Source organism: Salvia hispanica, chromosome 3, assembly GCF_023119035.1.
Source record: "Salvia hispanica cultivar TCC Black 2014 chromosome 3, UniMelb_Shisp_WGS_1.0, whole genome shotgun sequence".
In the NCBI taxonomy this organism is placed as follows: domain Eukaryota; kingdom Viridiplantae; phylum Streptophyta; class Magnoliopsida; order Lamiales; family Lamiaceae; genus Salvia; species Salvia hispanica.
The window spans coordinates 16,618,684-16,644,932 of NC_062967.1; the positions used below are offsets into that span (position 1 = coordinate 16,618,684).

Sequence of the window (26,249 nt, forward strand, 5' to 3'; positions counted from 1 at the left end):
GTTTATGAGATGTACGATTTTTACTTTGGGATGAGCCCCAAACTTGTTAAAAAGATGGCAAATACTATACTTAGGGGTTTTGGCCCCTCAAAAAGGTTGGGGGCTATAATTGAAAAGTGTCATTCGTCCCAAATTGGAGGCCTTTTTGGTGTGCAAAGCCAGAAAAAATCTTCAGAGGGTTTCTTTTGGCCTACCATTTTCGTTTTACTCGTTTAGTTTTTTCTTCAATCAATGAACGCCAACGGAGGGGGAGGAATTTCTAAGAAAAGGGAGATGCCTATGAATACCATCATTGAGGAAAAGGGTTGTTTGATGAAAGGGGGGATGTTTTTTAGGGGCCCAATTCCCAAAAGGGGGAGAGTCCCCCAATACATCTTATTTAAAAGGAAAATATTTTTAAAGGGGTGGAAGCGATTCCCCCGAACAAGGTTCTAAAGTGGTTACTACTTTTGTTAAAAAAATATATTTTAAAGGGTTTTGGGATACCCCTCCTTTTTAAATGATTTTTGGATCTCATTTCAACAATAGATGGGGGAAACGGTTGGGCAAATACGGGGTCAAGATGGTCACTTCCCCCTATTTCCCCGGGGGAATGGGCAACCCAGTTAGGAAAAGGGGAGATCAAATCGGTTCTTCAAAAAAACGGTGTGCGTGGAACCCAAAAAGGGTTGAGCACTTTTGGGTTTGATGATGCATTTGGGCGATTTCCGCCCTACAAAGGGGTTAAATTTTGGAAAACCCTTTTCATTTCCTTTTTGGGGATGGAATCGGGCCGTTTTGGGAATCAAGGTTAACCAAGACTTCCCCAAGGCCTGGGGGGAAAAAAGGGGTTTTTTTAATAAGATGGAGAGTTTTAAAGGAAGCTTATGGCCAAAAAACCCTCCCCTTTTCAAGGAATGAGTGAAGGCTTACCAGACCGGATGATCATTTTAAAAGAACCCCTTTGGGGATATTTTTTGGTTGACAAAGATTTCTCTTTCCCACAAGTTAAGTCTTTGGACCCCGGGACGAATTTATCAAGAATTGATTGGGGCAGTGGGAAATTTCCCAGCTCCCGGGTGGACAATTCTTTTAAGCCCCCCCAGGGGTGAAGAAATATTACTTAAATCGATAAAATGGGGAGGAGGAGGTTTAAGAGGAACCACCCCGATGGGTGGGGTAACGCGGGGAAGACTTTAAAAAGGAAAGCTTGTTGGGGGAACCCAACCTTTTTTTTGAAAAATTTTTACTTTAATTCTAAGTATTTTTTTGGGTTTTTGTTTAATTTTTAGTTGAAAAAATTTTTGGGGTTTGACCTCTTTGTGGGGCAACCGCGTACCCGTGGGGTCCGCCACCTTTCCCGGAAAACTAGGCGCGGCGCCCCCGGGGCATTTCCCCGGAAACCCCCACCGGCACAATTTCCAGCCTTGTTTAAATTTTTTTTAAATTTTTTTACCCGTCAAGGGCCCGCGAAATTTTTAAAGGGACGCCGGTTTTCAGGGCCCCGGGGACTCTACAAACTTATTTTACAATTTGTTGTAAATAAGTTTGGGGGGGGGGGTGGACCGGAAATTTGGGTTTTTTTTTTAGGGGTTTTTTTTTTTTGGGTTTAAGTTTTTGTTTTTTTTTTTCAAAACCCCAAGGGGAAAAATTTTTTGGGTTTTAAAAAAGTTTTCGAATCCATGTCGGAACTTAACATGAAGAACTTAAAAAACGCATGCTTAGGGGCACACTTTGGGGGAGTTGCCAATGATATTACATTCCATCCATGTTTAAGTGTGGCTTAACGTTTTGATTTGATGGTTTGGTGAAAAGATGCATAATTAGTGAATTGTTTGTTCGGTCGCGACCAATGAGACTTTAAGAAAGGAAAATTTTCTAGAGTTTCAATAAAGAGTTTGACAAAGATAATTAATATTCAAATGACGAGGGAAAATCGGAGTAAATGTTTAGGTTTTAAAACCAAAGTCAACAATTATCATAATATAATCCAAGAGTGAAAAGGTGTTTAAAAAAAACATAATGGAGCAAAAGTGTCATAATTCAGCGGAAGCATTCAAGAGTAAAAGTGACGCCATGTATGAAGACACGACTCCCCTCGAAGTTCAAAATAAATCCAACAATGATTCAGGTTTGACTCAATGATATTCTTTTATAACTGTAAACTCGAGTTCACTATGGTAAGGATGTCATATCTATTAAAATGTTTTGGCATGAGTCCACTGAGTATGTTAAAGTACTCAACCCTGCATGTGTTTTCCCTATGTGCAGGTTGAGTGGCGACGAGTGATTGGCGGTGTTGAGCAAGTTAATTGAATAACATGATCATTTGAAACTCCGAGTTTAGTTGTGTCTTCATATATGGCTTCACTTTCTCTTGGCTGCTTCCGCTGAAACATGAAACTTATTATCGTTTGTTTGAGTTTGAACTTATTCCTTTTGGTTTAAAATATTGAGACATGATGCGTTTTGGATTATATTAAACCCTTGCCTTTTTTAGCATAAATTATGATATCTATTCATCATTGGTTTTTCTTGCTTAAGACGTCATCTTATTGCCTAAATAGTTCATTAATTACTTTGGTCAAATCCCTTTAAATGAAACCCTAGCCTATGTTCTTGTTGCATTTAAGTCCGCCTAGGTAGCGATCACCGTATTTATTATACCCTAGAAGGACGGGTCATTACAACTTTGGTTATACAATTCCTTTTTCTATTTAATATCCGTTTTGTTTTTACTTTGTTTCTTCCCTAAGTAATTCTGATGCTGCATGATTGAGTGACACAATCGTGTATGATTTAATATAATTTGCTTCATAACTGTGAGAGAGTTCTAGCGAGTTAGACCACTTAGTAGACGCTACAGTTAGCTTCCCTTAAAACGGCACTGTTAATTGAGAGTGAGGACTTTTCAAGGGTCTTAGGAGCTATTTGGAGTTACGTGTTATGATTGACCACTCTAATTTTGTAATCAACGTTTGCATCGCATGAGCATAAGCTAGGCGACTCGTTCTATCAAAGTAATAGCTGCGCTAGGGTATTGTAGTTTCGAATTTGTATAACCATAACTGTGAACGCACATCCCTGAGATTCCCTTATCTCTATCGATTGTCTCTGTGTTTTACTTTATTAAAAAAATTAATTTAAAAGCAATACATGCATCCTACGTGTGTGCTCAAATTATCCTTCATTCTCATTTAATAAAACAGATTTATCAATTAAACACATAACCCAAAAGTCCCTATCAAATCATATTCAAACAAAATAAAGAAACAGGAGATACATATTATACTCCCAGCCACCAACGTATATACTCCTTGCCCAACACATGTAAATATAATAGCTAGTACATTCCCTATTCCTCACTGATCGAGAAAAGACAAAAGCAAAACTTAACAAAAGAAATTAAATAAAAATACATACTCCCTATATACTCCCTCAACACACACTCTCCAACTCCACTTTTAGTCGAACACTATAAGTTAAAGAAATAAACAAATAACTATTACTCCTATTCCCTACTCTTCCTACACGTACACAGCCATTCCACTCTTATTTCCTCTTTCTCTCTGTCATCTTTTACGATTCACAAAACAGAAACAATCCCAATTACCATCTCTTCTTGTTGGAAATTTATGTGGAGATAAATGAAACAAGACCAACAAGGTGAATACTTTGTGCTATTTATACTAGTGTAGGAATGCACTAGTTGGATGAACCTACACAAATACATGTATCATAATTAAAGTAATACATAGAATTAATACTAGAAGTTGGACCATTAGTTCATGAATCTGGGAAATACATTAATCTTCAATACTCCTCCTTAATGTTTTTCCGGTGACTTCAAGCTTCTCTCTCAAAAGGGAAATTTTGCTTTCGGAAGGGCTTTTGTCGACTCTAAATTGTTGAGCATAGCCCTTGGCTACAAGCCTTGCTTTGAATTTCTGAATGGTTTTGTCTGGATCCATCTTGAGTTTGGAAATCCACTTTACTCCAATGACATCTTTGTTAGAAGGGCGATTTACCAATTCCCATGTATCCTTCTCCTTGATCTTTTGAAGCTCCTCCTTCATGGCTTCGATCCAGACGGATTCTTTATATGCTTCTGGAAGGTTGTGAGGATCGAGGAAAGAAACGTTTCAACTTTCATAAATTTCAGTTTGTAACCTTGTTTTCCTCTGCAGTGAATCTGGTGATGGATGGTCTTCATCTTCTGCAACATCCTGATCAATTTTATTGACATGAACGGCCTTTGGATAGGGCCAGATCACAGGAAAGTTCCTGCTACTTCCCATTTTTATCTCCGAAATCTCCATGTTGTTTTTCTTATCAAAGATGTTACAAGAGTTTCCCTCAAAGTGTAAGGAATACCCATGTTGCATCATTTGACCAACACTTAACAGAATGTGATGCAAAGAAGGAACTAGAAGGACATCTTTAATGCATCTAGTACCTTTCTTTGTTTGGACAGCCAACGTGCCTTTGCCTTTGGAATCCACCAATTCACCATTTCCCATCTTGACTTTTGGTTTGACGGAACAGTCGATGTCGGTGAAGATGCTCTCATTTGGCGTCATATGGTTGCTGCATCCACTATCAATGAACCATGTGTCATTGATTTCTTCTTTCGAAATTTGACCAGCATAGAACAAATACTCGTGGTCTTCTTCAGAATAATTGGCATGGTGTTTTTCTTTGTTCTTGCAGTTTGCTTCCTTGTGCCTAAACTTTGAGCAATGCGAACATTGAGGTTTTTCTTTGTGGTAGCAATCACTTTCTGAATGATTTGTTCTGTTGCAAATACCACAAGGAGGATATTCACCATTTATTTCCTTCCATTTGCTATCACTTGATCTCTTGAGATTGACTTTGGATTGAAAAGCATTTTCAAAAGTTTCTTCACTTCTTCTGGTCAATCTTTGCTCATGTGCTTGCAAAGACCCCATGAGTTCTACAAGTGATAATGTAGCTAAGTCCTTCGATTCTTCGATGGCTGCAACTACATGATCATACTTCTCGGTGAGACTGATCAAGAATTTTTGAACAACTCTTGACTCTTCGATTGTTTCTCCATAAGATCTCATTTGATTGACGAGATCAATTACTCTGGTGCTATATTGTATAGCATTCTCAGAATCTTTCATTTTGAGATTTTCCATTTCTCTTCTCAAGCTTTGAAGCTTAATGGTTTTGACCTTTGAACTCCCTTGGAATTCTTGTTGCAAGATCTCCCATGCTTCTTTTGAGGATGTGGCTCCCATCAATCTGGGAAAGATGGCATCACTTACGGCCATTTGAAGGTTGAATAATGCCGTAGCATCTTTTTGTTGTTCCTTCTTTTCTACCGCAGCAGTGTTGCCTTCTGGAGGAATCTGTACGCCTTTTTCTATCACATCCCATAGATCTTTTGATAGAAAAAATGTCTTCATTTTGATACTCCAGAAATCATAGTTTTCACCAGCAAAGACGGGCAGTTGTTGACTTGCTCCAGAATTTGCCATTTTCTTCCAAGCCTTGATATAGGAACGACTTGGCTCTCGATACCACTTGTTGGAAATTTATGTGGAGATAAATGAAACAAGACCAACAAGGTGAATACTTTGTGTAGAGAACTCTTGTTGAATACTTGAATGAAAAATGAGTACAAGGATCATCCTATTTATACTAGTGTAGGAATGCACTAGTTGGATGAACCTACACAAATACATGTATCATAATTAAAATAATACATAGAATTAATACTAGAAGTTGGACCATTAGTTCATGAATCTGGGAAATACATTAATCTTCAATACTTCTTCCTAAACTTTTGTATTATCATTCTCAAAACTCTCTCTCTGTGACAAAGACTTCCACCTCTCTCTCTAGTTCTCAAATTGGGAAAACAAAGTCAGGCGGCTCTATCTCTCTCATTCTGCTTATCTTCGTTCACATACCGCAGTTGTCACTCTCACGCCGGGCGTCCGTCGGCATCAGCATCTCCGTCACCGGCGCCTCAGTCGAGCGGCGCCGCCTCTCCAGACAGATCCGTCCCTCTCTCCCTTTTTCCCATGGAAGAGATGGAGTAGACATTTTTGTGAAGAACACAATTTACGGTTGGTATTGATTTTTTTCAAACTATGAAGAATGGATAGCCAGTCATGTTCAAACTAAGAAACTAAATAAATCTCACTCCTTAGCGTCATTTTTTCAATGTAGTTAGTGAAAGTATTAATTTCTTATGATGGACATAATTAAGCAATATGAGAAACTAAGAAAAAGATGTTATCTTTTCACATATGATATTGGTCAATAATTTATTTGATATGTGAGAATAATGAATTTTCGGCTCTCATTGTCATCCCTTCTTAGTATCACTCTCATTGTCATTCCCTTTCGGCTTGTCGTCATCCACTTTCGACTCTTCCTCATCCTCAATCGGCGCGACGTCATCCGGCTCATTGTCCTTCCCTTTCGGCCCGTCGTCATCCCCTTTTGGCTCGTCCTTCTTAGTATCACTCTCATTGTCATCCCCTTTCGGCTTGCCGCCATCCACTTTCGGCTTTTCGTCATCATCTTCCGGCATGTCCTCATCCTCAATTGGCGTGATGTCCTCGTCATCCGGCTCATTGTCCTTCCCTTTCGGCCCGTCGTCATCCCCTTTCGGCTCGTCCTTCTTAGTATCACTCTCATTGTCATCCTCTTTCGGCTTGTCGCCATCCACTTTCGGCTTTTCGTCATCATCTTCCGGCTCTTCCTTATCCTCAATCGGCGCGACGTCCTCTTCATCCGGATCGTTGTCCTTCCCTTTCGGCCCGTCGTCACCCCCTTTCGGCTCATCCTTCTTAGTATCACTCTCATTGTCATCCCCTTTCGGCTTGTCGCCATCCACTTTCGGCTTTCCGTCATCATCATCCGGCTCTTCCTCATCCTCAGTCACGTCCTCCTCATCCGGCTCGTCGTCCTTCCCTTTCGGCCCGTCGTCATCCCCTTTCGGCTTGTCGTCATCCACTTTCGGCTTTCCGTCGTCATCTTTCGGCTCTTCCTCATCCTCAGTCGGCGCGACATCCTCATCTGGCTCGTTGTCCTTCCCTTTCGGCCCTTCGTCATCCCCTTTCAGCTTCGTCACAATTTCATTCCCATTACCATTCCTATTCGGTAGCTCCGCCGTGGTCATGATTTGTTCGTTGGAGTTACTCTGGACGAAGACCGCTCGTTTGGTCTCCTTGAGAAATCCTAGCCTTGCATTTGAATATGTTAAAATTGTGAGAAAGAGAACGAAAGATGCCGTGATTTTTATGGAGGCCATACTCTTCAAATTTGAAAAGGTAAATGAAGATTGTATTTTTGATTTGTTTGTGACTTTGTTATAACTTGTTGAGACTTATTTATAGACTTGTAGTGTTTAGTAAAGCAATCAAGATTGGTATGAATGCCGAGTCATTTCCTGCAAGAACCTTCCCCTAAATCATTTTATGAAATATTTAGAGTGCACCATATCCGGTAGAAATAATAAAAAAAACGATTTGCCAACTATTTATAGTTGACATCCTTAAATGGTTGTCATTACATGATAAAAGATACTGAGTAATATTTTTTGTTATTTTAAGATATCTAATTTCCCATTAGTTTAAATTAATTTGATATTGTGTTTCACATTATATTATATATTTATGTGCTCAACTGTGAAGGAGTATATTTTAGGAAAGGGACTACTTCAAAATTATATATGTAAATTTTGTGGGAAATTAATTCTGTGTTGCGTTTCGCATTGTATTATTTTTATGTGCTCAACAATGAAGGAATATATTGTAGGAAAGAGACTACAGAGAAATTATATGGTATGAAAATTTTGTTGAAGCATCTTTAAAGGGACTCATAAAGGGTTCATTAATATGATAATTGATGTAATTTGATCATTTTAATAACCAATCAATTCAATTCAGTATAATAAAAATGTAATCAAAATATTGTTAGAACATCTTTAAATGAGATCATATATTTTCTTAGAATGATAATTAGCTTAATTTAACAAGTTTGATAACTAATCAACTCGGTATATAATATACCTGTCAACATAATTTAAATTGATTGTAAAATAACAATTATTATGATATAAAAAAAAACCTTTTTTTTATCAATTAATGACAATAAAATAACAATCATTATGATATAAAGAATATTTTTTTTATCAGTTGCAATTTAGTATGTATTGCATAAACACTTAATTAAGATCGATGGCAGTCACATTAAGTTACACCAAGATAATTGAAAAGAAAATTGAAGTACACGCACAAACAAAACAATTATATTTGAGCTACGAAATTTATTCATTTTGATAGACGATGCAGTTATTGAACATATAAGACGAAAATTCCACTACAAAAGAAAATTGTTGTTTGATAAGTATACATAGATGTGTAGCGCGGAAATGTTACATTGGATGACGGCATAGTGTTTTGCATGGTTGTATGAAAATGTCTTGAGAGTCGCATAACCACGAGCCAATCAAAATTTTTTGGTGCCTCCCACCACTGCCACCTCCCTCATCCGCTCGAATTGGGCAATAGTCTCGTGTATTTCTAGTTTGCTATCCCCTCCTTCCTACAAAAGATATCACACTTGTGGAATGACACGGGATTTTAGGAGGTTTGTTTGGTGTGTTAGATGGAGAGAGAAAATATAATTTTATATTAATGTGAGAGAGAACTTTTTCAAAAAATGGAAATGTGACATCTTTTGTGGAACTAACTAAAAAAGAAAGTGTGACATCTTTTGTGGGACGGAGAGAGTACCTTTTATACTTTTCATTGATTAGCACAATCGATATAAGGACGTGGGTGTTGGACCCATCGAGTGTTGACGTCACATATATACCCTGGGGTTGAGCATTCCTCGAATCCTTCGGCAATTGGATCGTCGGTGCCGAAGATGGCTGTGAATTTCGCAAAGTTAAGATGCCCTTTTGACAGGCCCGTGATCTAAACCACAGTACCAGAGGCGGATCTAGATATATGGTTAGTCGGGCATTTTCCCCTCCTTAAAAGCTTATACCAATGGTATTTTTTTTCAAATTTGAAAATTTATTTTATACTCCTATAAATGCCCCACTCATTTCTACAAAATATGTTTATAAATATATTTTTCCCCTCCTTATGTCAAATTCTGGCTCTGTCCCTGCACAGTAGCATTGGGCTCGCCCGAATAATCTTGGAAGTAGACTGTTATTTGAATATGTAGAGCCCGCTACTTTCACATACATTTTAAATGCTAAGTTGTGTGAAAAATTAAAATAAAATGTGGAATTTTTTTTCTTTGCCACTTGGAAAGTTATGAAAGATTTTATGAATGACCAGCGTTGTTGGGTCATGTTTGATTCGATCAATTGTTTTCAATGATAATGCTATGTGTATTATGTTTGTTCGAGATGATTGATTATATGAAATAATCAAGGAATTAGTACTTGGAATAACATCAAAATATCGCTAATTATTTTGTTGTGCGAGACGTAAGTTCGTACAAGAAAAATATAAGGGAGATTATTACAGTTTTCCGTTGGGTTTTGATAAAAGATGAAAATAAATACCCCCACTGTCCTTGAAAAGTATGAACATTTGATTCGACATGGATTTTAGTATACCATTGATAAAGTACGAGAGATAAAGATAAAAAAGTAATGTAAATAGTGTTAGTACAGAGTGAGCTCCACAACATTAGTAGTTTAATGTAACGATATAAGTAGTAAAAAAAATAATGTGTTTACCTTTGATGAATTTAGTTAGGGGTAATATGTTGTTTAATTATTCTCATTTTATAGACGAATTGATTATTTCTTTGATGACTTTAGTTAAGTGTTGTTTATACTTTGTATTTACCTTTCCTCGCAGCTAATTAAGAGTGTGTTGACACCACCAAACGTTTTAAGTGTAATACTCTCTCCATCCTGCAATAATAGTCCTATTTAGTTATGACACGAGTTTTATGAAATGTAAATAAAAGTGGTTTGAATAAGTTAGTGAAATATGAGCCCCCACTTATGTATATTAGTTTTGCTCACTCCATCCTATAAAAATGTGGGCAATGAGTATGACACGAGAATTATGACAAAATTGGTTAAGTAAGAGAGGGGAGGAAAACGGTAGTTAAAGCAGAGCTAGTAGATAGTGAAACCTACATTATTAAATTGATATAACTTTCTAAAAATGGAATGCACATATTTTTATGAGACGGAGGGAGTAGTAAAATGTGAGTTGAATAAGATAGTAAAATGTGAGACCTACTAACCATTTATGGTAAAAGTGAAATAGAACTCTTATCGTGGAATGAACCGAAATTGTAAAATAGGACTCTTATTGTGGGACGGAAAGAATAATACATAATGAGCACTATTATTCTATGTAGGATCGACATTCCACCTGCCACATATGAATCAATAGTATATTGGAAAATTGTAGTATTAAAAGGGATACGTGCGCACAACATAAGTTCAAATCCACTCTTTCAATTTTTAATTGAGATTTTCGTGATTTGGTTTGATGTTTAAAGACTTTAATTTAGTATTTGTAAAGTCAATGGTTTCACTAAATTAAATGAGGCATGTGGTTTTCCTTTATTTCCAAAAATGAATTCCTTAATATACACATTATATAAGTTGCCAGTAGCTGAAAAAATAATCCAAATATTATTTTTATTTTGAAAAATCGACATATTAAACGTAATATATTGGTGAACTCTAAATATATTATATTAAATTCAATTCAATTAAAGGATGAGAGATTTGATTTAAAAGAAATGTTTAAAGTAAAAATTGGTGAAAAAAACATTCTGTCTCTCCGCCTTAGTATTATTCACATTGTCTTCTTCCCCTTTTGTTTCGTCCATCTCACTATTGTTCCTATTGTCATCCCCTTTCGGTTCATCCTTCCTTTCGATTCATCCTTCTCAGTATGTCCTCTACTTCCAGTTCGTCATCCCTTTTCGATTCGTCATCTCCTTCAATCCAGCTGAATTTAGATTGAAGTTGAGGGAGAGCAGCAGCGAATGCCATGCCAGTTAAATGGGATATTGGGGTCTAGAGTAATATAGTATATGTAGCAAGTTCATTTTTGGGTATAATAATTAAAAGCTTGGGCAGCCGGCCTATTAAATTTTGTGTTTGGGCCAGATTTTAATTAATTAAGTGGGTTATCCCTTAATTAATTTGTTGAGCTGATGTTAATTGATTTGCTGGGCTGATTTTTTTGGGACACATGAAATTATATAATTTAATATTATACGATGTTGTTTCACAGTTTGAAAATGAATAGTTTTGGTTGACGTTCGATAATATTATATAAATAAGCTATTAAGTTATGTTGGTGCTGAAATCTCGATTAGTCGCATGATCAGAATAAATTAATAGTTATGTGCAAAATTAGAACTAATTGACAGATTGGTAATTTGTAGATGATGTTGAATTTGTTATGCAAACTAAAATTTAGCAAAAGTTCAGAAATGTAAAGATAACTTACCCAAATACTCGTAGAGTTTTATTAAACGCCATAGTATTATCTAAATGATAAAAAGAAAAATGTAGTAGTAGTAGCAGTATTCAATTTATTTGAGTTAAAAATATACAATTACAAAATGCAAAGTGAACACACACGAATAATGTCACACTAAAAATAAGTCAACTAGTGCGTGCATGTGTAGAAAAATACAATTTCATAAATAATAACAATATTTGAATAAAAAAAAAAACTGCAAACAAAATTAGAATTTTGTAAATGCTAATCGAAAAAATTAGAAACATAAATCTAATTTTGCAAGAGTGAAAGAAACAACAACGGCAAATGCGTGTAAAAAAGAAGAAAAGAATTTCGCAAGTGAAAAAAATAATTGAGGCACCAACCTAATTACCGCACTTTCTAAGGATAGAAAACTCGGTTGATCGCGACTAGGGGAGGATGGAAGAAGCGGGGAAGAAAGGGGAAAACTGTGGCACAATTGAACTTAAACTGAAATAACTTGGAATATATAAATTAGAGTACATGATACAAGAGAATGACATCTCGACTTTTACATTGCAGCGGAAGAGTCAAGAGCAGATGACATCGTGTATGGAGACACGACGCATCCAAGCACTACTCTATCGAAGGATCTTCATTTGTCTGTGCTCAACACCGCCCGCCGTCATCACTGCTCAACCTGCACATTTTTAAAACATATGCAGGGCTGAGTACTTGGTGTACTCAGTGGACACGTGCCGAAATATATTTTACTGAAAACTAGTTTTGTCAAGCTACTCCTAAGTGAACTCAGGGTTTTATAAAAAAGTCCGAGAACACTAAAACATTTTCCTTTCATTTCCTTTTTCAAAAGACTTTTGAAAGATCTATTTTCCTGGAACATTTGCCGTATCTAAATCAACTTCTGGTGAACCGGAATGTTCACTAAACTCCTGGTGAAGGAATTCACGAAACTCCTGGTGAAATGAATTCACAAACTCCTGGTGAAATAAATTCACGAAACTCCCGGTGAAATAAATTCACAAAAACTCTTGGTGAAATGAATTCACAAACTCCTGGTGAAATGAATTCACGAAACTCCTGGTGAAACCAATTCACAACTCCTGGTGAAATAAATTCACAAACTCCTGGTGAAACTAATTCATAAACTCCTAGTCTAGTAGGGACATCGCCCTTGCTAGACAATCAGATAGGCAAAGTTCAAAACAAAACATGGCTTGACATAACTTTCAAAAACTTCCTTTCCTCATAAACATTTCCGACTAAAACTCATTTTTTCTATCGGTCAAAGCCAAACAAAATATCAACGAAGGCTGACAGTTCACAAGCACTCGTAAAGCAACACATAATGTCACATAACTAAATAACATCACTTTCACTTGATGTAAATAGCACTCATCATAAAATATTGTTCATGAAACTGTAATCGTAAACTGTACTTTTCATATCACCTTGGCACTCTTCATAAAATCCATACTTTAAACATAAAGGCAACAATCGTATCTTAAATAGAAAGCCCACATAACATCATGTCATAAATAAAAAGCTCACTAAAATACTTTAGTTCGAAAGTCCACATAAAAACACTTTAGTTCGAAAGCCCACCTCATTTGCTTAAAACTCCTTAAATTGATTTTTTCTCACTTCGCCTTCACTCGCAGAGATAGCCTTTTGAAAGCAAACAACGTACTAATAAGACTTAAGAAGTTCTCATACTTATAGGAATGCATGTCCCGAATTAATTTCTTTTATCCTTCGTTCACTAAACTTGCATATTAATTAAAACAGGAAATTTAATTAATAGCATTTCTTTCATAAACTTGATTATTTTCATGACCTGAGAACGCCGTTTCCCTTTTCTTGCGTCTCCAAATTTTTCTACCGATTAAAAGTCAGCCCATTTCTTAAACAACCTTGGCTCAACATTTAAGTCCTCCTTGGGCCATTTATATTAATTAGCCCTCTGGCCTAAAGTCACCAACTAATTAAATGATGGCCCAAACTCCTTATTTAATCACTTCTGGCCCAAACTAATTAATTAAAATTGGAGTCAACCCAAACATATCCTCCCTTCCATCGGGACTTCTCTCTTCTCACATTCCCCTAAATTGCAGAACACAGCGGCAGTGCCCTTTTTCTCCGGCGAAAATCGCCGCTACCTCAACGCGATCTCGGAGTCCCGCCAGCGTTGGCTCTCGCGCCGACCTCCACTTCGCGCCTCTAGCGGCAGCTCCTCTCGCCGCTCGCCGCTGCCTCCTTCGCGAGGCAGCCACGACACTCACCGGAGGCTCACGCCCTCGTTCCCTCCGTCGAACGCCCTCCGGCGAGTGCTCTCCCTTCTGACGAAGTCAGCAGTGGAGAGGAGGCGTCGCCTCACCTCCGTGCTCCAGCAACTCGCCGCCTCGCCGGCTGCTGCTCCGCCGTCTCCGTCCTCGTCGAGCTGCCTCTCCTCTTAAGCTAAGTCCTCTTCCCCTTTCCACGTTGGTTTCGAGTGTTTTTTTTGCATTTGAATTTCTCATTTTGGGCAGTAGCTATGTTCTAAGTCTCCAAGATCAAATCTAGTTGATTCTAGTATACATAGCTCACTGGATTTGAGCAAAGTCTTCGGTATTTGACAATTATGATGAGATTGTATTAGATGATTGCTACTGTTGTTGTTGAGGCTCATTCTATGTAATATTTGTACATGCTGGGAATCTATTGAGCTCTAAGTTCATGGCTAAGTGTTGTTGTTATTCTACATGATGCAAAGGGCGTTGTTGGGATTATCTAGCTTGATGATTCCTCTCGGATGGGGACCAATGTCCTGCCTCACAACTCCTCCTTGCTCCTCCTCCACTCCTTGCTGCACTCCTTGATTTTGAGTGAGTTTGTGGTGTCGAAAATGAGGGGAGGAGAAGGGAGATGGGGCTGCTTATATAGTGCTCTATCTTTGGCTGTTTGTGCTTGAAACTTGGAGACAAAGGATCCTACTTTGGGGCTGCCAGCTCTACCTCTTTTGAGCTTGATGTTGATGTCTTTCATACCTCTTCAGTGCAAGTTATGGGCTGCCCTCTATGGCTGATCTCATGGATCCTATTTTTCATTCTTTTGGTGCTTCTAAAAGAGTTCTTCTTCACATACCAAATGTCTCTATTCCCTCTTTGGGAAAGTTAGAATATCTTGTCTATGGCAGCAAGATATTGCTTTGCACACCTCACTTTACTACATTGGTGAAAGTCTCAACTCTTGCTCTTTTTGTTGCTAGATTCTAACCTCTTTTGGTGCTACTTGTAGGTACATGGGTTGTCAACACTTGGAGCTTTGTGGAGGTGGAATCGAGAAGGATGGAGGAAGATCTTTCTCATGTCATCTCTATTATCTACTTTCCCAAAGTAGCTAACATCACAATTGTAGACTTGAAAGTCCTAGAATAATAGCTTGAATTTCTTTGTCTAAGTGTGGCTTCTTTTAGGAGTAGACTAGAATGTATGTGTGTAGGAAATCTTCTCATGTAAGCATGTACTACTTGTATTTAATTCCTCCAAGTATTTATCTAATAGAAGTATAGCCTTTATTTTTATCCTTGAAATATAAATTTCCTTGCACTTTATTTCCAATCGTCTCTTTGTCCAATTTTTTTTTATACTCCAAAATCGTTACACGAAAACTCGGGGTGTTACAACATCTTTGAACATCTTTAAGTCGTTGCGCTAATGCAATGGGCATGTCATCGTCAAAGTCATTTTTGTAATCGATGCACTAGTTGAACCTATTCAGAAACAAATATAATGCAGTATCAATTAATGTACATCTATGACTAAATAATGTAATAGAACATGAGGTATAAATGTACAGAGTGAAATTATATACCATTTTATTACATTTAATGAACCACAACATTACCAATTAATGTACATCTTTGGCTAAATAATACTCCCTCCGTCCCATTAAATATACAACGTTTGCTTTTCGGCACAGGATTTTATGTAGTGTTGTTTTGTGAGTTAATGAAGAGATAGTAAAGTAAGAGAGAAGAAAAAGTAGAGAGAGAGTTGTTTCCATTTTTAGAAATGTTTCATTTTTAATGGGACAGACCAAAAAAGGAAAACGTTTCATTTCTAATGGGACATAGGGAGTATAATAAAACATAATGCACAGAACTAGCTATATGATGTAACAGAACATGATAGAAAAAAAATGTTCCATGACAACAACATTAACGATACCTTAGCATTACCAATTAATGTACATCTTTGGCTAAATAATGTAATAGAGCATGATGTACAGATCTAGCTACATGATGTAACATAACATGATAAGGTATCGTTAATGTACCCTAAACATGGAGTACACCACATCAAAACCAATTAATGTACAAACATGAATACAATTGACAACAACAGACAACAAGAACACACGAGTTACTATGAAACACACAATTGAGCAGTTTGTAATGTAGATTTATCATCAAAACATCTTAGGAGCTTTTAGGAGTTACTAATCTAGGATTGACGACCCTAATGTCTGTAATCCACTTTGTGTTGCATGGACAATACATCTGTGACTCGTTCTAGTGAAGTATGATCTGTGCTAGGGTGTTGTAGTTGGAATTTGTATAACCATAACTGTGAAAGCATATCCTTGGAATTCCCTTCTTTGTATTTTTATCTGCAATCATTATTTGCTCTTGTTTTATTTCTTTTATTTACAAAAATCAAATTTTCTTGTTTTTCCAATTAGTAGAAGACGATTAGTAGAAGGTAGATAGTCTATGATAGTTTTTTCTATGTTCAATATCTGGTACTGACCACTACCTATAATATATACACTCTGTATACTTGTAAGTTTATTTAGTGCTAATAAGAAGTGCATCAATAGGCGGGTGAAACGAGAGGCTACCCGACTCAAAAGCATGCTGCCGGCAGCAAACTCGGATCTCCCGACCGGCACAACTATCGACGACTCATCATAGGGTGGAGTGGGATTAGGATTTGCAACCCGGAATCAACCGCAGCAACGCCTCAATCAACCACCGCCACCACTGGACCCAACCGCAGGGGAGGGTTCAAACCGAACAAATCAAATTTGTGGTGCTCTAATTGCGGTAAACAGAAGCATACCAGAGAGTCATGCTTCCTCTTAGTCGGATTTCCTAACCGGTGGCTGACAAACACAGATTTTGCATGTTTTTAAAAGCTAGATTTGGTTCTTTTTAAATGTCAATCATGCAAATTATATTCTTAAATTGCATATTTTATACATTTTGGTATTTGATGTGTTTGGTGAGAAATGATAGAAAAAGACAGAAAAATGTGCAAAAAGACCAAGGTGCAAAGCCTTAGTTCAAGCCGAGTTTCTAGACAGTTTTGGAGTCCAACTATTGATCAATGCATATCATTCTCTTCCTCTTCGAAAGAGTTTCGCATGTATACCTTGAACTTCTTAATCAGAGTTCTCTGGAGAAAGTTATGATCATTCTACAAACAGAAATTTAAGCGGAAATTCAAGGTATAAAATAAATTGTTGCCCAAATCTGTCCCATTTCTTGTAGGCCATGAAAATTATAAAAAATAAACCTTTTTCCCAACCTATAAATACCTTTTAAACCTAATGCATAATATTTATCTCAGAGCCTCCAATCCTTCTCACTCTCTATACCTCTTCCATCCCATCTTCCACACATGATTCATCCATCTTCCATTGGAGCGGAGCTCTGCAGATCGAGACAACAGAAGACTGAAGATTGAAGAGTCAACCTTGGGTTTTTTCAATTTCTTTTAAGTCCCGTACTTTAATTGGTGTATTTACTTGTCTATGAGCTGAACATCTTTTGTGGAATTTTTGGTGAAGGATTTTCCTTGTTAGCTCTTGCAGTTATTTGATTTATCCTTGTGCTTTCTATATTCAATTGATTAGCTGCCTCTTGAATACATGTTAGAGTTGATTATAGTACTCAAGAGACGAAATAATTGACTTGGAAAAAGGATAATCACTTTAATTCAATAGAACTCGAGAGAGTTGAGGTTTTACGTGAGGTCTTTTGGTCTTAACAATCTTTTGAGAGTTAGATGTTAGTAATTTAAAGGGGACTTTGGTTTCAACATCTAATCTACATATTTCTCACATCGGGAGGGAGTTTAATCTAATAAAGTGACCGACTTAATAACTCTAGAGACCGTAATTCAAGGAAGTTGATTGGATAATAGCTTGTGATTGTGTATTTGGATCCAAAAAGTCTACATTCTTTCGCCAGTTTTGTATTATTTTTTTTTATGCTTCTTTTATTTGTCTATTTATTTCTGTATGGTTTAATAAATCAAACCAAAACTTTTGTGTCTCTAAATAGTATATGACGCTTAGTATATGATAGTCAGTTGCAATCTTATTCTCTATGTTCGATATCTTGGTACTGACCTTTAGCTATACTAGATCTACCATGTATGCTTGCATGTATTTTTAGAGCTAATAAATAGTGCATCAGTGGAACAAAAATCATATGGTGAAAGCCTGATTAACAATCGGGATGGAGGATGGCGGAGGCGGTGGATTATTCCTAAGGGGAGGGGGCAACCGCGAGGCTACCAACCCTCGGGGGAAGACAGAAGATGGTGTTTCACGGACCGGTGGGGGCGGCAGATGGGGAGAGGCGACGGAGATGATCGGAGAAGCAGTGTTCGCTGAGAGAAAAAGGGACGCCGCGTATGTAGGTAACGGGTTAGGGTTTGTGAAACTCGTATATCAGCCCCTAATTTGTCTGAAATATCATATGTGACCCCAAATCCATTCGGACCTTTAGAAAACATTTCTATTGCGTGTATGGACCAGAATAATACCGATTTTAAGGAGAGTGTGTGGATTTTTTATTGTGGGGCTACAGATACGATGTCATATGAGAAAAATGACTTTCCATGTTAAATGAGGCTACAAAAAGCTCAATCCAAACTGCTGATGGGGAATTACCAACTGTTAGTGCGAGTGGGACCATAGAAATTTCACTGACCCTAAAACTCTCTAACTGTCTTTATGTGCCAAAATTATCCCATAAACTCATGTCGATTAGTCATGTGACTAAAGAGCTAAATTGTACATTACTGATGCTTCCCAACACAGGATATAAGAACGAGAAGGATAATTGGATGTGACACTAAGCGTCAAGTCGTTTACTACTTGGATGAGATCACTCACCAAGGTGGCAACGCGATGCTTGCTCACAGATCTGCTAATCGGGAAGCCTAGTTCTGGCACCGCATATTGGGACATCCATCCTCGGTTATTTTATAGTTATTTTTCCCAAATTTTCTTAGTATAAATACATTTCGTGTTAATCAAGTCTAGTGAGACACGAGTTAAGGATATTTTTTTTTTAGTGCATCATGATGCGTGGGGCCCAACTCCTATTACTGGTGATCATGGTTTTAGATATTTTCTCATATTTCTGTAAAATATATCTAAAGTTTTGAAAAATTTATCTTTTTCTTCACCTTAATCCTTGCACAATTCCAAACTACTATTAAGGTTCTTCAGTCTGATAACGGTAGGGAATTTGTTAATATGGAGATGACAGAGTTTAGGAGTAAAGGACTAGTTCATCAAACAACTTGCCCTTATACCCCTGAACAAAATGAAGTAGCAGAACGAAAAAATAGGTTAATCTTCGATGTCACTCGAGCTCTGTGTTGCGATTCCAATGTTCCAACCCATTATTCTATTAACTACTAGTAATACCTAATAAAAATTATGATATGATTATTGTTTAAAATTACAGGATTGACCAATATTTGATCTGCATTTATACTTTTGTGGCAATTTTTCCTAAATCATAATGTATATTTGTTAAGAATAATTATTAAAATATATTTTATTTTTTTGGCAATTGGTCTGTTGTGTTAACATTGCGTAGGAACTGTCGAATTGATCTAGAGTGTGATGTACCACTTTCATGCATGCCTGCAGCATGACATGTCCCCATGTCCAAGACTATTGATGCGCATATGAAACCATCGTTGAAATACTTTACACTCACTGTGGTCTCATCAGGGAAATAATCCTCAAAAAGGTACTGCATTTTCACGCTCTCAGTGCACATAGAACCTCTTGTATTCCGGTAGGAATTACCTTATACATTGCATGCTGCAATATGAGGTGATCCCTTCTACATATATTCCTATCTCAAATAAAATTGACTTATCTATACCCTTAACAATTCAACCTCATTATCTTCACAAATATTCATGACAGCTAAATTATAAACACATACTACTAGTACTTTCTTAGTTCAATTAAAAAACATATGAACCATACTCTATAATCTATTGAAAATGCCCATCCCAATTAACATAAGATTCAAATTTTAAATGAAACATTTCAATTACCTCAAAAAGGAAGTATTAACAAACTATGGTGATATTCTAAATCTCGAATCATATAATTTTGTAGATTTGGGCCGAATAGTTCATTAAATTGAAGAATTGGGGTGAAAACTTGTAATATTAATAAAATTTCAATTTAATTACTTTCTCAATTTGAATAGGACTGACACAAATTAAAATGTGATATTTTATGGATTATATTGATAAGAGTGTGAACATTATATGGAAAAATTACATTTTAGATAACCAAATTGATAAATACACACATTAAAGATGTCTGAATTAACAATTTTGACCATCAATGAATTAATAATTTTGGCCATGAATGAGCTCATTTTATGATACTATTTGTGTGACACATTAAATTATAGTACTACCTCCATCCACCAAAATTTGTCTCATTTTTTCATTTCCGTTCGTCCCCCAAAATTTATCTCATTTCACTTTTACCATTTTTAGCAGTGGACCCCATATTCCACTAACTCATTTCTACTCACATTTTATTATAAAACTAATATATAAAAGTAGGACCCACAATCCATTTTTGGTAGTGGACCCCATATTCCACTAACTTGTTTCTACTCACATTACATTTCTTAAAACTCGTGCCAGGTCAAAGTGGGACAAATTTTGGTGGACGGGTATAATTTAATATAATACGATGTTGATTCACTGTTTAAAACATGAGAAGTTTTGGTTGACGTTCGATAATGTCATATAAGTAAGCTATCAAGTTGAATTAGTATTGAAATCTCGATTAGTTGCATAATCAGAATAAATCAATAGTTAGGTGCAAAATTAGAACTCATCGATTGATTGGTAATTTGTAGATGATGTTGAATCTGGTATGCGAAACTAAATTTAGCAAAAGTTAAGAAATTTAAAGATAATTTACCCAAATTTTCGTGGAGTATTAATACGCTCGGATTTTTCACTATTTTAAGACCTTTATTTGGTCCGTTTTGAGTGTCAAAGTTCTATTATACGTTCATTAATTGCATATTTTATCTATTTTGGTAACGTGTTTTGTGAGAAATATGCATATTTGAGTCTAAAAAGATAGCTAAAAGTCAAAGTTAGAAATCTGGAGCTTTCGAGATGTCCAGCGGTCCGTTGCAACCCATACAGCGGTCGCTGGCGCCCACCGACCGCTGAGCCAGTAGCAGTCCGCTCTGGGAAAGTTGTGCTGAAAAGAAGAACACGCCCAGCGACCGCTGAGGTGTGTGCAACGACCGCTCCAAGAGATCTAGAAGCTACGAGGTTATTTCCAGCGACCGCTGCAACACAGATAGCAACCGCCGTCCAAGAGGCAGAGACTTCGGATCAACCTACAACGACCCCCTGGCCAAGGTGCAGCGGTCTGCTGGGAAAACGTGGCGCACATAATTGACCCACTTTCTCCCCAAGATATACCATACTTAGCCACTTTTTGCCTTAATTGGTGCTGCTCGAAAATATGGCTATAAATACCCCCTCAAACCTCTTCAACAAAGATCTTCTTTTTGCTGCATAATTCCAGAGCATATATTTGAGAGTTCTTACTTGTTCATCAAGGTGCAAGGGTTTGAAGAAGGAATAAGAGAAGATCAAGGCTACAAGGATTCAACCTTTGGGTTTTATTTTCTTTAGTCCTTATGTTCCCTTTGTTTTCCCTACAAACTATGTTTTTAGATTATTCTATCATGTGTAACTAAATTCATAGGATTCTTAGAAAGTGTTGAATAATTGTTTCACGTCTGAGTGACACATTCTGTGATGATTTAATATAACTTGCTACATAATCGTGAGAGGAGGTTGGCGAGTTAGATCTGCTTAGTAGACACTACAATTAGCTTCCCTTAAAACGACACTGTTAATTGAGGGTGAGTACTTTTCAAGGGTCTTATGAGCTTTAAGAAGTTACGGATCTAGGATTGATGCCCCTATGTTAGTAATATACGTTAGTATCGCATGAGCATAACTTAGGCGACTCGTCCTACTGAATTAAGTATTGTTCTAGGGTATTGTAGTTGAAATTTGCATAACCATAACTGTGAACGCACATCCCTGGAATTCTCTTATCTCTATATTTTTCTCTGCGTTTATCTGCAAAAGTTGTTTATTTCCGCTTTCTTAAGTTTTTATTTTCAAAACTTCAAATCTCTTTCGGTTTTCCAAATAGTGAAAGAAGCTTAGTAGATGATAGACAATTTGTGTCTGTTTTCCTTGTGTTCGATTTCTGGTACTGACCATTGGCTATACTAGATATACTCGATATACTCTGTATACTTGCATGTTTATTTGAGAGTTCTTACTTGTTCATCAAGGTGCAAGGGTTTGAAGAAGGAATCAGAGAAGATCAAGGCTACAAGGATTCAACCTTTGGGTTTTATTTTCTTTAGTCCTTATGTTCCCTTTGTTTTCCCTACAAACTATGTTTTTAGATTATTCTATCATGTGTAACTAAATTCATAGGATTCTTAGAAAGTGTTGAATAATTGTTTCACGTCTGAGTGACACATTCTGTGATGATTTAATATAACTTGCTACATAATCGTGAGAGGAGGTTGGCGAGTTAGATCTGCTTAGTAGACACTACAATTAGCTTCCCTTAAAACGGCACTGTTAATTGAGGGTGAGTACTTTTCAAGGGTCTTATGAGCTTTAAGAAGTTACGGATCTAGGATTGATGCCCCTATGTTAGTAATATACGTTAGTATCTCATGAGCATAACTTAGGCGACTCGTCCTACTGAATTAAGTATTGTTCTAGGGTATTGTAGTTGAAATTTGCATAACCATAACTGTGAACGCACATCCCTGGAATTCTCTTATCTCTATATTTTTCTCTGCGTTTATCTGCAAAAGTTGTTTATTTCCGCTTTCTTAAGTTTTTATTTTCAAAACTTCAAATCTCTTTCGGTTTTCCAAATAGTGAAAGAAGCTTAGTAGATGATAGACAATTTGTGTCTGTTTTCCTTGTGTTCGATTTCTGGTACTAACCATTGGCTATACTAGATATACTCTGTATACTTGCATGTTTATTTATGTTGACCGCATTTTGCTAGCGGGTAAACCGTGACTAATAAGAGGGATTAAATAAGCGGGGAAAGAAAAGGGATAGAATTTGAGGATTTGCACAAAGCCAAGTCAATTGATATCATAGAAGCCAAGTATTTCATTACATGGTGTTGGAGATAGGATAAACAACTCAACAATGAATCAGAGTTTGGTGGTGAGATTCTAAAATTCTCACTTCACAAAAACACAGCGGAATTAGTCCTTACTAAACGACTTCGTGTATGAAGACATGAACCGTTGCGAGATCAACTTGATTGTTTAACAACATCGACTCCGATCATCACTCCATCCTCTTGACGTTCAACTTGCACATTTATAAATACATGCAGGGCTGAGTACAGGAGTACTCAGTGGACACGTGCCGAAAACAAAACATACATTATATAGTTGTCAAGCTATCACAGTAACACACAGAGGTTTTTCTTAAAAGGCCCGAGCTTACTAAGTTCTTTTGTGAGCTAAAAGTTTGTCTCTAGAATAAGTTCTTTCATCATTCATCAATCCTAATTCATCATTCATCATTCATCATTCATCATTCCATCCCAGTCAAGTGCCGCTTCAACGGTCACCAATCATTCCAATCCATGCAAGTAGCGCTTCAACGGTCACCCATCATTCCAATCCATTCAAGTGTTGCTTCAACGGTCACCCATCATTCCAATCCATTCAAGTGCAGCTTCAACGGTCACCCATCATTCCAATCCATGCAAGTGCCGCTTCAACGGTCACCCATCATTCCATTCAATTTCATTCAATTCATCAAAACAAACATTTTATGGCATGACAACAATTTGGAAATAATCATAGCTCCATTTTGAGAAAATATGATTTTTTGTAATTTCACAAGTATTTGATTTATATCCACACTAGTATGTTGGATATTAAAAGAAAGCCCACCTGATATGCTTATTCTTCAATTCGATTATTCGCTTTGACCTCACTTGCCCTTGAGCAATTTATCCTTTGAAAATAGATAGCGTAGCACGCTAATTAGTACTTGAACTATTTCTCCTTAGAAGGACTGCATGTACTCTGTAAAACTTAATTAGTCTTGTCTTACATGATTTTCTTAGTCCTACCTCGGCTTCACTACTCTGTAAAACTTAATTATTCACTTTGCTAAGTCCGGAGAAATTCTATTTTCTTGAAAACAAATACTTGAGCATTTAATAAAGTATGCATTCTTGGAAAATCCCTTGTTAAATCTTTTCTTTGAATTTTTCTTAAGGCCGCCCATGACGTCGCGGGGCGTCGCTGGTCGGCTTTGACGTCTTACTTTAACATTTTTCCATATTCGGAGACTCAATTAATTATTCGGGAATTAATTAATTAAGGTTCAAGTTCAATTTCCTTAAATTAATTCCAACCTCACATAATTAAATCTCGGCCCAAAATAAATAGCTCCTTGGCCCAACAAATAAAGTCTCAGCTCATTTCTTCCATCTCAAAAATCGGTCCACTACTCAACGTAAATAGATAGGCCCAGCCATAATAATATACTCTTAATTAATTCCAGTGGGACTTAGTCCAATGATTAAATTTGTCCATCAACTTAATTTGCCTTAGGACCAAATTAAATAATTAGAGTGGCCCAACAATTTTACTTAAGGTGGCCCAAAACTTTAATTTCAGCCCCACTAATTATATTCCCTTCCATACGTGACTTTTATTTCCCAATTAATTCTTCCACTTTGCTCAATTAGGGATTTAAGGATTTAGAAGCAGCAGCTCTTTCTTCTTCTCCCTCGAGTCACCGCCGGTCACCATTGGACTGATTATACTCGTCACTCTCCTATGCCTCCATCGAGTTTTCTATCGATTTCTCTATTCGGTGAAGTCCCGGTTAGGGAGAAGGCGTCGCCTTTCCCCTCCTCCGGTTCCTCTTTCTCTTGCTCGGCGAGCTCACAGCACCGCCGCCGACGTCACTCGCCGCCCGCCGCTCCTCTGCGTCGCCGGCTCTCCATCGCTGCTGCCGCCTCGACGCAGAGAGCTGATGCAGGGCGCTGGCAGCAGCGCTCCTGCCGGCGCTGCGGCTATCGACCTAGCCCTGCGGCGTCGCTCGGCTTCCTCCTCCATCGCCGGACAGCCTTCACTAACCAAGCTAAGTCCCTTTCCCCTTAATTAATCTGATTTGCTTTGTTGTTCTACTTGAAGGCAGTAGCTATATTGAGGAATTGTTTTATATCATGATGTTCTAAAGTTTCGATCTTGGGAAACAATTAGCTCACTGGAATTAGCTCTTGGTAGGGAGTTACTTGACATGTTTATACTCTTCATTTGGGCAGAAAATTATGCTAAGTCTTGTGGAAATTCCTATAGCAAGTCTAAGTTCTTGACTACTCATTGTGGCTGCTCTATATGATGCGAAGTGGGTGTTGGGTGTTGAGGTAATTACCTCACTCGGTGAATCCTCTCGGTTCGCGGCTGTCCCCCTGCTTCGCCGCTGCCTCTCTTCGCCTTCTTGCTCATCCCGTTTCCTTGCTGCACTCCTTGATTTTGAGTGAATTTGTGGTGTCAAAAGGAGAGGGGAAGGGAAGGGAGATGGGGCTGCTTATATAGGCCTCTTATGTTGGAAACTTCGGGACAAAGACTCCCATATTTGGCTGCCAGCTCCATCTCTTTCTTGGCATCATGTTTCTTTACTTAATTGTGCATGTCTTGGGGGCAAAGGCTCCTATTTTTGGGGCTGCCAGCTTATCTCTTCCTTGTGTTTATCCAATTGTATGCCATTTTGGTGTAAGTTGGGACTGCCCCTCCTGGCTGCTATCTCAGCCTCGGTTGATGATGTATTGCTTAGCTGGCCATACTTGCTATTTTGGAGAAGTCTCCAACCTTGAGTCTTTGTGAAGCCTATTTCTAACAATCTTTTTGGTGTTAAATCCTTGGTGTTATTGGCTGTCAAATTTGGAGTCTTATGGGATGCCAAATTCGAGAAGGATGGGCAAGAGAAGAGGGTAGAGTAGAAGATCTTGTACTGTAGAGATGTAGCTTTGAAAGGAATATCACTTGTAGCTCCATGTATCCAATTCGTATAGCTGTGTTGTACTTTGTACTAATTTATTATCTTTTCCTCCTTGCATGAATAATTTCTTATTCCGTATTCTCCAAGATTAAGTACTTAAAATTTTGAAAGTCGGGATTACACGCTAATTCTATTATCACACGTCTTCTAAACGAAAATTATTTAACCTAATAGATTCGATTTATCTCTAAATAAAGGAAAGAAATTCCGCGGCGTCACACTTATTATAAATAAAAAGTGCATCAAGTATTATCAAACGTCATAGTATTATCTAAATGTTATATTTGATAAAAAGAAAAATGTAGTAGTAGTATTATTTAATTTATTTGTGATAAACTATATAATTACA

At 37.3% G+C, this 26,249-nt stretch overlaps 1 protein-coding gene and 2 long non-coding RNA genes across 5 annotated transcripts; 1 reads left to right on the top strand and 2 right to left on the bottom strand.

The window, feature by feature from the left end:
* Positions 1 to 6,319: 6,319 nt before the first annotated feature.
* On the bottom strand, positions 6,320 to 7,270 carry LOC125209457 (zinc finger protein hangover-like). The gene has a single exon (XM_048109057.1). It carries the CDS (start codon positions 7,268 to 7,270, stop codon positions 6,320 to 6,322), a length of 951 nt encoding a protein of 316 aa, XP_047965014.1.
* Positions 7,271 to 11,946: 4,676 nt separating this feature from the next.
* Positions 11,947 to 25,970, bottom strand: LOC125213022. 3 transcript variants are annotated; one of them, XR_007174828.1, is made up of 3 exons: positions 25,274 to 25,970; positions 23,776 to 23,839; positions 22,936 to 23,594 (listed from the first exon to the last, which is right to left on the bottom strand). It is a non-coding gene; the product is annotated as an uncharacterized LOC125213022 (long non-coding RNA). The 3 variants fall into 3 exon arrangements; XR_007174826.1 differs by lacking the exons at positions 22,936 to 23,594; positions 23,776 to 23,839 and adding an exon at positions 11,947 to 12,147; XR_007174827.1 differs by lacking the exon at positions 23,776 to 23,839.
* Positions 13,931 to 15,030, top strand: LOC125213024. The gene is made up of 2 exons (XR_007174829.1): positions 13,931 to 14,507; positions 14,745 to 15,030. It is a non-coding gene; the product is annotated as an uncharacterized LOC125213024 (long non-coding RNA).
* Positions 25,971 to 26,249: the final 279 nt, after the last annotated feature.

Excerpts from the sequence above, each read along its gene's own strand:
- LOC125209457 (XM_048109057.1), bottom strand. The coding sequence starts at position 7,270 with ATGGCCTCCATAAAAATCACGGCATCTTTCGTTCTCTTTCTCACAATT.